This window comes from Artemia sp. Qi Xiang Cuo, chromosome 1, assembly GCF_049724085.1.
Source record: "Artemia sp. Qi Xiang Cuo chromosome 1, ASM4972408v1, whole genome shotgun sequence".
NCBI classification, from domain to species: Eukaryota; Metazoa; Arthropoda; class Branchiopoda; order Anostraca; family Artemiidae; genus Artemia; species Artemia sp. Qi Xiang Cuo.
In genome coordinates, this window is record NC_142794.1 from 98446510 (window position 1) to 98459984 (window position 13475).

Sequence of the window (13475 nt, forward strand, 5' to 3'; positions counted from 1 at the left end):
CAAAGCAACTATTTTTTTTATTACTCTGATGGAGCTTCTAACACTCTGGATAGAAGAAGTTTTTGACATGGAAAGATTTAGAGCATGGTTGAAACATGGGCAACGCAGGGCATTCTTTGCTACCTTTTGAACTTCTTTTACAGCTCCACAATGTTCTGAAACCATCATAGCACATCCATCAGTGCCTATGCCCACACAATTTTCCAAGTCTAGCCCAAGAGATCGAAGAAAATCCAACACAACATTTCCAAGCGTTTCCCCTTTAATGGTCGGTTCGAAGTTTCCAATGCTGTCCGAGTAATATGTTTCGTGTAGGTCTAAAAAACAACGAAATCTTCACGTCTTGTGCAATTGTAATTGTAGCAAAGGGCAATACTCAGTTGTGACTTGTGTAACACATCCGTTGTTTCATCAACAACCACACTGTAGGACTTTGGCAGAATGAACTCGTGCAAGAATTTCTTTAAGAATCTCTTTGGCACAACATTCAGTTAATTCATTCTGTGTTGTTTTGCTTATATAAGTAGCATTTGCACCTGAGCTTTCCAAATGTTGTTTTAAAGTGATATCGCCACTATTTACACAGTACCTTAAAAGTTCTCGAAAGTTCCCTTCGTTTTCGATGGGTCTTTTTCTGCCAATAATTCTCCATCATCTCTATGGCCACGAAGAGCAATGTTCTGTCGACCCAAGAAAACAATTGATTCTACAATTGGCTTCAATCTCGCTCTGTTTTCCTGCACTTGTTGGCTACGTTGTTCGTTTACAAGGCTTAAAATGTTGGTTTCAGGTTTGTCATATTTTAGAAGCAAATGTTTGCCTGCGTTAACTGAATCGCGGTGATACTGATTATTTTCATGAGACACCAAGTCACCGTCTTTTCAAGTTAGCTTAGCAAAAGTCACGAGGGGCTTCTTTACCAACTTTTGCAATTGATTGGAGCCTCCAACCCCTCGAAAGCTAAACAAAACATAATATTGACAGAATACATCCTTCGTTTTGTTCGAAAGTACTAGCCCCTGAAATTTTTCCAAGCGACCAAGATTTAAAAATCTCTTGTCGTCTCTGTATTACTTCCAATGAATTGACTAGAGAACGCTTTAGCTAGCTAGTCGAAACCACGTGCTCTGAAGCAATTGGAATCATGTACGATTATCCAGTTTTTCAATTCTCGATATAGTTTCTGATATCATTTTCGTAGAAAGTTCTTATGTTTTCGATGTTTGTGTTAGGCTTGGGGCTACACTCTTCAATTGATGCTAACGAATCATGCACTATCTCACTATTAGTCAAAGCCCTGGAATCACTACTAACACTGTAACTCATTATTTCTATCTTCAGTTACGGCGTCCACTCGCCTAGCTTTAGCTTCCGAACCAAAAAAGTTGTCGAGAGTTATTCAGGGATGCAACTCAGCTTGTTTTTTTGGAGCTTCTTTGAGTGGGAAAATAGTGTTAATTTTGGATAAATAGTGTCATTTTCTAAAAATTTTCAAATCAACCGGCTTTTTGTATTGAAAATATAGGCCAATCCGCTTCGGATCATGCCCGCGTGTTTTCCCGTATCTTTAAATTCTCCAACATGAAATGTCGGATCTAATGCCATCTATCAACTATAAAAAAGAAATTTTGATTTTACTTAGTCGGTGCTGATTTCCGGCTTTGTGCAGCACCTCCACTCTTGTCAACTTTGAAGCCCTCCTACTAAGCACCCGTTAAAACACAAATGGTGCATACTGTATAAAATGGGAACTCGTCCGATAGTGTACTTTCTTCTCTTTTTTTTCTGAGCTGCCTTTGTTCATATTGTGAGAAAGGAACGGAAAAAGAGAAGAAGAAAAATCTTCAGTTTTTTTTTCTTTTGAGAAAACGGAAAAAAAGGACAACAATCCTCGTCTACATTTAGAGTTTTTCATCCAGTTTTCCCATAAAATGGACTATCTGGATTATTACAGTGCATTCAGGCGCTTGAAACTTTTCTTTTCTCCGAAACTGCTGAAGAGAATGCCACGAACATAGATCGTAGCTATTGACTCTAACTCTTTCAAATAATTTATTTGGCAAAAACTAGTGAAAAAACAATAAGACAGCTATATCATCTAATCTATTTATCACAACCTGAATAGAATAAGTTTCACGAAAACTCTCGCCACTCCCAGTAAATTTTTCTTTACGATGTGTCCAGGGACTAGGGCATAGGAACAGTCAACTAGCATTTTAAGCATCAATATGAAAGCATCTTTATAATAACAAACGAGCATTTAGTGTATTAGCGTGAAAGCACATTTACAATCAAATATTAGTGGGAATAAAATAACTAAAATGAGGAAGTGCGTCCAAATTCAATTTAAATAATGATGTAACATAAATTTAAGTAAGAAAAAAAGTGAAATTAGATTATGATTTTGCTAATGATTTCATAGGATTAAAGATAATGGAAGTTTTGGTATCAATTTATTTTTAGAATAATGGTTATGTATGAATATTCATTTGTCCATTGCCAAGAGTTCAAAAAAAAAATATGAAAAGTATGAAGGGAAATGTTAGAGCGCATTTTTGCGTCACTGGCCCAGTCACTGATAGAGGTCACTAGATATTCTTGCGGACTTGTTGAACTAAACAACTGAAAACAACTGAAGGCTTCCCCACCACATTGCAGTTTAATGTCTATCTCTGTCCTTTTCATTGCCAAGTATTTCGTACCGAAGATCACTGGATGATCTTCGCTTATCAGTGATAAGAATAAGAATATAAAAATTTCTCACACACAGATAAAGACAAACACGTTTGTGATTTTCACCGCACAGAAAGATTCTTGCATTCAATAATTGCCGAGCGCGGAGTTAAGATAAGAATCTTAACTGACAGAAAAAGGATATCAATGCATATCTAAATTGACAGTTTTCCTTCCGGTTTTTTGTCTGAAAATTTTTTTTTTTTTGTAAAATAGTGCTACTTGGCAAAAAAAGTGGCACTTTTGCTAAAAAGTGTCCTAATAGTGTCAGGTGTCCCAAAAAGTGCCATTTTTAAAAAAAGTGTCAAAAGTGACACTAAAGTATCACCGGTGGCAACCCTGATCTGCTTTCGCTTCGAGATCATAAGTGGTTAATATTATCCAAAAATCGTATACTTTTCAAACCCTTCTAGAATCGCTACTAACCCTAAGGCGTATGTGTTATCAGAGTCAATTCAAGATTTTTGCTTAATTATTGAATAAGAAACAGGTTTTGACGCGCACACTTTTTGAAGCTTCAACGATTTACGAGATGACAAGCTTCAAAATGCCTTGTAAGTTCGGGTGACAACAAACACTCTAGACAATTCCCTAAAGACTTAAGGCAGACAGACCAAGTGTCGTCCGATCCTTTTCAAAGATGCGTTGATCCAAGCGTTGATATCGCAATCAAGTCACAGAAAATCTAATGATAGAACTTTTTGCCCAAGCAAGGGGGGGGGTCGCCCCCCTGGATCCGCTACTGGGGGCAGGAGGGGGATCCTGCCCCTCCCCCTCCCACCCTTGGCTGAATGACGCTGCCTTATATTTTTATATTTTTTGTTTTGATATTAGACAATTTCGGAGACCACACTGCCTTTCCATGACGATAAATAAAAGTTCAAATAGGATAGAATCCTGTTAATATACAGTAATAAATTTCAACAACAGTGATAAATTTCTCAAAAATACTACATATTTTATCTGATTCAGTTTTGTCATCATCATTTTTACTACTGATGACGGTCACTGCATATGTCACCGAAATATCTTGTATTTTTGTGAAATTTATCACTGTTTGTGAAATTTATCACTGTCTAATAACAGGATTTTATCCCTATTTGAACTTTTATTTAATGTTTTGATATTTCTATTATACAGAAATAGAAGTGTCGATTAGACCAGGTAAGCCCTCCCCTCTAATATTCAACTTATGGGTGCCCATGTTCTTAAGCACGTATCAGAAAGCGAAGACTAAATTGAATAAAATTGCTTTTAAAAATGTAGAAAGTTTGTGCACACTTGCATTAATGCACGTAAAAACATTTGCAATGGGGAGGCGGTCAGACACAAGAATAGCAGTCGGGAGAGGGGTAGGGGAACACATTTTATGATACAAGGTGGTAAGAAAAAAAAATCTCTAAGCAAAAACAGTACTTAATTCTTTGAATAGTTCGTCGTAATGAAATAAATCCTGAGTGAAGAGTAACTCGTGCCAAGGGTAACCGACACTCTAAAAATCGAATTTTGATAACAACTAATGCATCGAAAGAGTTGATTCTTTATGCTGATTCCAAATATGTATAATGCATTAAGTTTGATATTATTCATCAAAAGATTGGTAGAATTACTCATTCTACACCTTTATTATTGTTGTGGGGTCGGGACTGGCGGCTGGAGTAATGGGTTTCATGCCATTGCAACAATGTTCTTCTATTTAGCGTAAAATATTTAAATTCACCTGCCTACCGGCACATAGATGGAAAAGGCAAGGCAGGACATCATAAACTTTAACAGACAATTTCGTTGGGAGGAGGGGGAGGGGGCAAGTGCTACCGGGAACTTTTTTTCAGCCTTTTTAAATGCTAATACTTCCATTTTCAAGTATAAACACAATGTCTTAATTTGTTTGAACATAGGTCTTTGTATATATGTCTTTACGTTTCAAAGAGCCCCATTGTAGCAGTTTCAAGCCACTATCCACACAGATCTGGAATTTTTTTTTACATTTTTACATTTTGGGGTTCGTGTTTATTTGTTATTTTTGTCAGGGGTGGTCCTATCGAACCAATGGTCCTACAAATCAGAAGACGGCTAATTCCGTTGGAAACTACAATTTTGGTGCTCTTTTCAAGTAATGAAAAAGATTGTCCTACAGCGAAGGGGTCTTCGCCCTTTTTTTATATATACCACTTTAGCAGATACGTTGTTACAAGCTGAAATTTTTTTAGAGAACCAATCGGCTTAAAATTATTGAAAAACTTAATTAAGCTTGAAGAGTTATTTAAGCTTCTCAGCTTCATAGGCAGTAAATCCACGCGATGGTGCATTTGTTCTTGAAGAGTAAGGTAGAGTCACCGTTTATAGGAAATTAGTTAAAAAAATCTTTCCAGAAAAAGGTTTTTCAAAGAAAAATTAACGAGCCAAATTACGACAAGACGAGCAGAAATAAAGTCCCAAAACAATTCAAACTTAAAACGGAGTGAAATTACTACCTATCAATCAATAAAATTAAAAACGAACAGACATTGAAATAATTAAACAAAACAAACGTAAAGATAACAAATGCCGATAGAAATGAACAAATAAGTCTTTAAACGAGGAAAGGTAAATCGAGTACCCAAGCCAAACTTAAAAAAAAACTAAATCAAGAGATTGAGATCTGCCCCCTCCCCCATAATTGAGAAGTTCTTAAGTGTATTGCGTCATTTGTTTTATTGAAAACTATATGTATTTTGAACAGTTTGCTTAAATTTTCAGAATATCAATGAAAAATAAAAACAAATAACTATAATAATCAAAATAACTGGAAAGAGCTAATGAAAATAAGCTGAACATTTAATATACAATAATATTAATTTCTGGAGAATTAAGAAATTGAAGATTTCATTTAACTTTAATTCTTTTATTTGGTACCAGTGATTGTTAATTCATTAATGTAAAAAATGTTCATAATATGATTTTTCAGTACAGCTTAAATGACGCAACAGGCTTTAGAGCTTTTACGGTTAGGGGAAGGGAGAGGGAAGTAGCCAAATTCCTGTTTGTAGCAATTCCATTCGTTTTCAGTTTGACTTGAGTATTCAATTGAATATTTACTCAATTTGTGATTTATTTATTCATCTATACCGGTATGTGTTTTATTTTCTTTTTATTATTTTTTTTAAATCGTATTTGCTTTGGGTTTCACTTTTTTCTTTGATAGCAATCTCAGGTCGTTTTAGGTCTGAATTACTAGAGGACCTTATTTTTGCTTGTCTAAAGTTGAGTATGGCTCTTAAATTTTCTTTGAAAAGCTGTTTTGTTTCGGAAAGCGTTTTTTTAAAATTGATATCTGTTCGTTAATCATTACCAAAGTTTTATTATTGCCACAGATCAAACTAAATACCCTAGCCGTTTTTGCGATATTCGATACATATCCTTTTGACAACCTGAATGCACATGATCTCTTGGATTAAGTTCAAAATTCCCTTATCATACACTAAACCTGAAGTTTCACATTTATACCCTTAGTCTATTCAGACACACCCAAGATAAAAAATTCTCCCTTCCTCCGTTCATAAATCGTGTGCATGACTATGGGCAAGATTGCATAATTTACAGCCCTTTTTCCGTGGGCTCTGATGGCATGGCATCCCCAGAAGCATATAGTTATTAGAATTTTGAATATTTGGAACAAGGTAGCTATTTCGAACTCCCTGGAAGTTTCTACATTAACACCCTTAGCCATCCCTGAGGCATTGCTGATACGCTTTTTTGACAACCAGCATGCGTGTAGTTCGTATTGATTTCGTTCAATGTACCCCTCTGTAAATAGCAGTGTTTATAAATAATATAGGTTGAGATAGGGAATGATTCTACTGTACATATCTATCTATTGTGGTCAATGGTGTTCTCGAAAGTAGTCCCAAGTAGAAGTAGTCGTAGTTGCAAATATTTGTAGTTATATGTGCGAATAGTCGCAGTCAAAAGCAGTCGCAGTCAAAAGCAGTCGCAGTCGCAGTCACATGGAGTCATAGTTAAAGTGGCCAGTAGTTACAGTTATAAATAGTTGCAGTCACAAGTAGTTTCAGTCACAATTAGTCGCAGTTGCCATTTAGAAGTAATCGCAGTTGAAAGTAGTTGCAGCAATAGCAGTTTAAGCATTAGCAGTAGTGGCCCTGAAAGTTTCCAGTTCATACTCTTACCCGTCCCTAAGTTGTTGGAGATACAGCTTTTTGATAACTTGGATGAATACAGTGCCTTTTCATTTAGTTCTGCATACCCCTTAACATACCATGAAGTTTCACCTTAATACCCTAAACCTTTTCGGAAACTTCCAGGATCAAACGTTTCCCCTTTTCCCAACGATAAATTCTGCAAGTAAACAATGGATAAATTGCATATTTTTCAATCCTCACCTCGGGGGCTGTGGGGGACATGGCATCCCCGGTGGCATGGTAGACCTTTTGACTGTTTTGAATAAAATGACTTTTTCAAAACTTCGATCAGTACTGAGGGGAGATCCAAACTAAAAAGGGCAATGGGGACTTGTTACCCTCGTATCACTCTTTAATACCCCCTAAACATACCATTGAAGATCCAAATTAATACCCTCAATCGTTCCTTAGAGATTGTTGATAAATCCTTTTGACGACAAGTATGTACATAGTTTTTTTTTTTTTTTTTTTTTTTTTTTTTTTTTCTTTTGTTCAACATCTTGCATGATATGTCCAGAAAGTTGAAACCTTAATACCCTTAACCTTTTTAAAGACCCAGGATCCAGCATGCCCCCTGGTAAACCTTACAACCCTTGCCCCAGGGTCCAGTGGGGTTATATCACCTACCGAGGCATAGTTATTTGACATTTGCACTTCCTTTCCTTGGAAAAAATAGCTATCTCAATATCTTTATCTGATGTTTTTGGGGAACGGCCGATAAAGCGGACCACGAATTGGGGTTGTTGTGCTCAGACGAATTTTTACTCTTAAAAAGGTACTAGAGATTTCAATTGTTTATCGAATGAGCTCTTACAAAGCATATGCGACCACCCCTTCCATATGAAGGGGTTTTAAGATTGAAGACGTGTGGCTATTTACTATAGGCAGCGCTAGAGCGTTGGCTCTGATAGACGGGTGACATAAACGCTTATTCTGAAGCTTCGTTTAACCAAGTTGATTCAGATTGTGTTTGATAAAATTCTTTATTGTGAGGTATAATTTCCCATCAGCGATTATAGAAGAGAATCGGTCAGTTATTGTACAGGGAGAGGGGACTGCCTGTTTCCTCAAAAAGCACTTTTACGCCCAATTTTTTTACTCTCTGTGAGCATTCAGGTAATTGTAAAATATAGTCTTGGGAAGGGAAGTACAAATTAATCTCTAGCCCTCCTTTTGATTTGGCCATAATCTAAGTGATGCGGGATGATAGCTCCCATCTCATTACGGAAATTCTGATTTTTCCCCCAAGTCCTATACCATGTCTTGGTTTAGGCCTGAGAATACTTTGAACACGATCCACAGCTAAATAAAAATAAGTTTCTCTGACTTAAGTAAGGAGCAACCTTCAAACTTAAAACGAACAAAATTGTTCCGTATCTGAGCAGGACTGTCCTCTCTTCAATCTCCCTGGTCTTTACGCTGAAGTTTTACTTTTTGTCCCAATTTTTAGAAATCACCACTGAAGCACATAATAATTTCTGTTTGTTTATAAGTTTTAATGTTGATCCATACTTTCAGTTGAGAAAAGCCTGTTTTTTAATTTATACATATTAATTCAACCAAATTTTAAGATGAAGATTTCTGGCAAAGAGATCAATCACTTTAATCTGATATGGCTTTAAATATTATCTGCTATTATGCATTTAATCTTAATCTATCATGTCAAAAACCAAAAACAAAAAGGGAACCAGACTCGAGCCGAAATTCAAGAAAAATTTGATTTTCTTCCAAAGTTGAAACAAGTTTATACTTGTCTTTACACAATTTCCTAGGCCTTAAAAAAGGGCCACAGATAGAGTGGAGGAGAAGAGCTTGAAAACACCATCCAAAGTGATATTTAGGCTCTGAATTCATATCCTGGAGGTTTCGTATACCTGTCCTAAATCAACAGCTTGCCAAGATCTCAGAAGCATCTTACATGGGCGCCCATATGGGGGGGGGGGCAGGGAGGGGGGCTCCCGCCCCCCCTGGCTGAATGATGCTGCCTTATTTTTGTATTTTTGTTCTGAGATTTCTATTATATAGCATAAAAAATGCCAATTAGATGAAGTTTGCCCCCCCCGGGAATTCAGCTTATGGGCGCCCATGGCTCCTTAGGTAGGGTTTTGCCAAGACCTTCAAATTTCTATATGCCCAGTCTCGAAACCCACCCTTTCTGCATATGAAATATTTGCAAAATATACATTTTTTATAACTAGACAGTTATCCCCCACGAAGTAAAATCCCTTACATTTTCAGGGATTAACAGAGCGAAAGAAAAAACAGGAATTAAAACACACAATCCAGCTGTCAAACTGAACATATGATGATGTGTTCTAATGCGCAAATTCAAGTGAACAAAATGGGCGCGTTCAAATATAATCGAATATCACAAAAAAATGTTTTTACACTTTGTGAAATGGTATAGTTTTGGGAATACGATACTTTTGCTAACGTAGAAAAAACAGCCGATATTTCAATATTCTCTGTCTGCTTTCTGATGGGTACCGAAGCACTGCAACAACAACAAAAAACCGGAGAAGTAATGAAAAAAGTATTTCAAGTATCATTCATTGAAAGTATACGAAAGTAATTACAACAAAGTAATTACAAAAAAATAAGACAAAACAATAGCCAACTCATGAAAAATACGATAGACATTTCTAGAGCTTAGTTTTATTGAGCAATATCATAAGTGTTGGGTATCATCAAGAAATATCGATATTTTTTAATTCTGTTATCGAACACCGATATATTAGACGTCTTTACACTCTATAATTATAAAAAGTAAAACGTTTTCTAAATAGAGATTTCAAAATAAAACATTAGAACAAAGTTAAGAGAAATCGAGTTATTGGTCAATGCTGTTAGTGTTGAATGTTACAGAGCAACATTCATAATTTGAATTTAGTTGTTAATAACAAAAGCTCATATATCTGACACCTTCCCACTCGGCAACTAAAAAAAGTTCAGTTTTTCTTTAACTAACCAACCAGGTAAAGACAATCACTCCTGGAAAAAATATGTATAATAATATTAATAAAAGAGAGATGAACATACATCTCTTCTGGGGGAAACAAAAAAGTTCGATTTTTCTTTTTATAGAGGCTTCAGACATCAGCTGATGAGTACTCACACATACTGAATTTGATTATATTTTGATTGAGATTGCCCCCTTCTTATGGTGTTTTTCTTCTATTCCGATAAGTATGCAAACTAATAAATTTTGAAGTTTAACTTCAAACTCGATGATTTTACTTATTTAGAATAGCGATAAAAAGCTGATTTTTTGGTGTTAAGTTATCAAAATATAGGTTTTTATGCTCTTGCTGCTGACAGCAGTCGCTCTTTACTTACCATTTATTACAATTAACAATTTTTTTCTTTATTCCGGTATAGAAGAAAGGGTTAGGGAAAATCCGGAAGGGGTCATTCGGTGACAAATTAAAACTTGTGTTGCCCCTTTTAAAGTTCAAAACTTATTGGTTGGCAGCCAACCATGGGCGGACGCACATTTTTCTTTTTAAATTTGTTGTTATGCTTCCGTGATTTTTTTCCAATTCTGCTCACCTTCCTTTGGTTTTCTGAGGATTACTTTATACCCCCGATTTCGATAGGGGGGTCTCCCTCCACCCCTCTTGGGAGCACCTACGAATATTTTTAGCGTAGAAAGTCGTCGTCTAAATTTCAGAAAGTCCTGAACTTGAACTTAGATGACCTTAAATTCTTAAATACTTCGTGGTTCTCATGTTAAAATCAGGCAACATTTTGAAACCGTTGAGACGTCAAGTTCATGAGAATTTTAGAACTTAGTTTTATGTTCAATTGTATGTTCAGTCATGTTCATTTGTGCACCGCTAAATGAATCTTGTCACGCAAAAAAATAACCGTATTTATGCAAGTCCCGTTTCCTTTATCTTTTCAATTATCTATAATCTAAAAGGTAGAACAGGAAACATCAATAGAGGGTTAGCCTAAATTAAAAGTAAACTTGAAATTTGTGAGGGGGACTAGAGCCTCCTCCATAACATCACTTTTTTAAAAGTCCCCTGAAACTACTTTCTAATTTTCCAGCTGTAATTATAGACATTCAAATTAATGTAATGAAATCAGGTTAAACCCAAGATGACGAGCAGCCCCCCTTTGAAAGACAGGCTTCATACAAAATTCTACAAATTATAGTTGTTCGCCGAATATATTAAAAAATAAAGAAGATATACTATTCATAACAGGTACAGTAAAATAGCTGAAATATTTTGAAAGGTCAGGGGGTGGGTCCATATTCTTAGGACCAAGTCACCAGTAACAACAATTAAATTTTCAGGTTCTTGGGACCTAATGATTTTGTTTTCGCTATATAACAGTTTAAATGATTTCTTTGTTTGATCGTTGACTGCTTGAGTGATATACATGTTAAGACAGTCTGCGAGGGAGAATTCGAGTTTATTATCATTACTTGAACACCTCTCTAGGGTACTAGTGAAGGGCACCCTTAATACGAAGAGAGAACTTGCCTATTAGCTACTTTTATAGTCTAGCGCCTATGTTCTATATCTCCCAGGCCATACGGTTCCATGTCTGGCGCAACTGTGTCAAGTGTGCTGGAACTCTGCCACCCATGAAGCAGCTTTGCTATGTGCGGCAGAACTTTGCCAAGCCTGGTGGAATATGTGGTACTCCGATATGTCCACTAGATCGTGGAGATGGGTTAAACCTTCCTCTCAGAAGTCAAGGCCGAATTCTAGCTGAGGGGATATCTTTGAAAATGGTTGAGTTAGGTAAATGAAACTTTTGGGACCGGATCCAGAGCCAATGTTACTCCACGAAAAAGTTTTTAGATATCAATTTAAGAAAAAAAATTCCTATCCAAAGAATTATGACATTTAATAAACTTGGACAAGCTTTGGTGGAAAAAGATAAAAGGACGTAGGGTATAAATGACACGCAAAAAAACGTCATGAGCCTCAGACTTTTGTCAAATACGGACTTATAAGTTCCAAAACATTTGTAAAAAAAAACCGTTAGACTAAACATAATTCTTAATTCTGTACAAGTTATTTTTTCGGTTTTAACATCCTATCGTCATTGTACTGTCATTTGTATAGGTTAAAATTCCCACATAAGTCATTGAAATACGTACTTTCGAATCCTAGGTTCAAAGAAAACCATAATTCATAACAAAAATTAAGAAACATCCTCTTTTTGTTTTTTGGCAAAGATAAGTTAGGTTTAAAGACAGTTACGTGTAAAAACTAATAAATCTAAGTACAAGTTAGACAAGTCTAACAGAGCTATGATTCAAATTAAGACATTTAACAAAAGTTAACAGGGTCAAGTTGAGACAACTAAGCAGATGCAGGAACCCTCTTCTAAGCAATCGGCTAAGCCTTAGAAACAGGGAATAGAGATGAAAACTTAAAACTGGACAAGTTTGAACTTGTCTAGTTTCATTCACCTTATTCACAGCTTTCCCAATTAGCAAAAATTTTCATATATACGGTTTGGGACCAGTGGTGTAATTTTTTCAAAATCTTGGGGGGAGGCAAAGTTGGAGCCAATTTTCCCAAATCAAGTGAAAATTACAGTAAAAACAAAAAAAAATAAGCCATTTGGTACCATAAAGGTACTATACAAGTACTATAAAGTACCTTTATAGTACTGTGAAGGTAAATATGCACTAAAAAATACTGATCTGTTTCTGTTGATGCTTGAATTATGCAGATTTATCTTAGTTTTGACAAGATTTTGAAAGAAACTGAATTTCAGCTGGGGGGCAAACCGAGATCTGGAAGGGGCAGTACCCCCCCTGTCCCATAGCAAATTACGCCCCTGTTTGGGACCTTCACTAGGATGTTCAAGTTGAAACCATAGACGAGTTTGAACGATAAAGAAAAAAAAACAGAAATCTTTATACAGAAGATTGCAAGGGAGGAGATCAACGGACCCCCTCCCATTGTTATAAAATTTCCTTTTAAGTATTCTAATAGATTCTGCATCCGACCTATGCTTTTTACGTATTCAGCTTGATAAGTATGTTCTTTAGCTGTACTAGGTACCGTTGCCTAATCAATGGGAGTGTCAAGATTTTTAGACAGAAAATTGCATTGTAAATGTTATTAAATACAAATTTTCCCCCTTAATATTGAGCTTTTTTATAAGTTTTTTCCTTATATTTTTTTTCTTCTCTCCATTGATATTGACGAGCTTTATTATATCAGGAATGCCCATGCCACGATAGCTGCAACCTAGCGAAGAGAGAACCCCGGCCCATAGCAACAAAAAAGTCAGGAATGTTAACTATTATTTTGTTTAATCTAATATAAACAGTTACCTTTTATTGCGAAAAGAGATTTGTTATAGCCTTAAAGGATCTTGAAACCCTGAGATCGAAATCGAAAAAAAGGGCAATCGAAAAAAGGGCATCGAAAACTTCGGATCGAAGGTTCAACCTTAGGATCAAAAATTTCGGATTGGCAATACGGTACCGCCATGATCGGAAATCATTATGCAGGAGAACCACAGCCCGCCTATCTTGTACAATAAATAATATAAATTTTTGCATTTTTGCACAGAAAGTTCTCTCGT

General features: G+C 36.0%; 1 protein-coding gene across 6 annotated transcripts in view; it reads left to right on the forward strand.

Annotated features, from left to right (window-relative positions):
• The window catches only part of LOC148956978 (uncharacterized), a 307801-nt gene that overhangs the window by 263156 nt on the left and 31170 nt on the right, over positions 1–13475 (forward strand). Inside the window, exon 4 of one of the 6 annotated variants that reach the window (XR_016142441.1) lies at positions 13109–13134. The exons of 4 other annotated variants lie outside the window; for them this stretch is intronic. Coding sequence is in view for 1 of the 2 variants with exons in the window: in XM_089097107.1 (XP_088953233.1) it covers positions 13109–13139 (31 nt within the window). In the remaining variant the exon portion in view is untranslated. Of the gene's footprint in view, positions 1–13108; positions 13156–13475 lie in introns of those variants that run through there. One more of the 6 variants, XM_089097107.1, reaches the window with a different exon arrangement.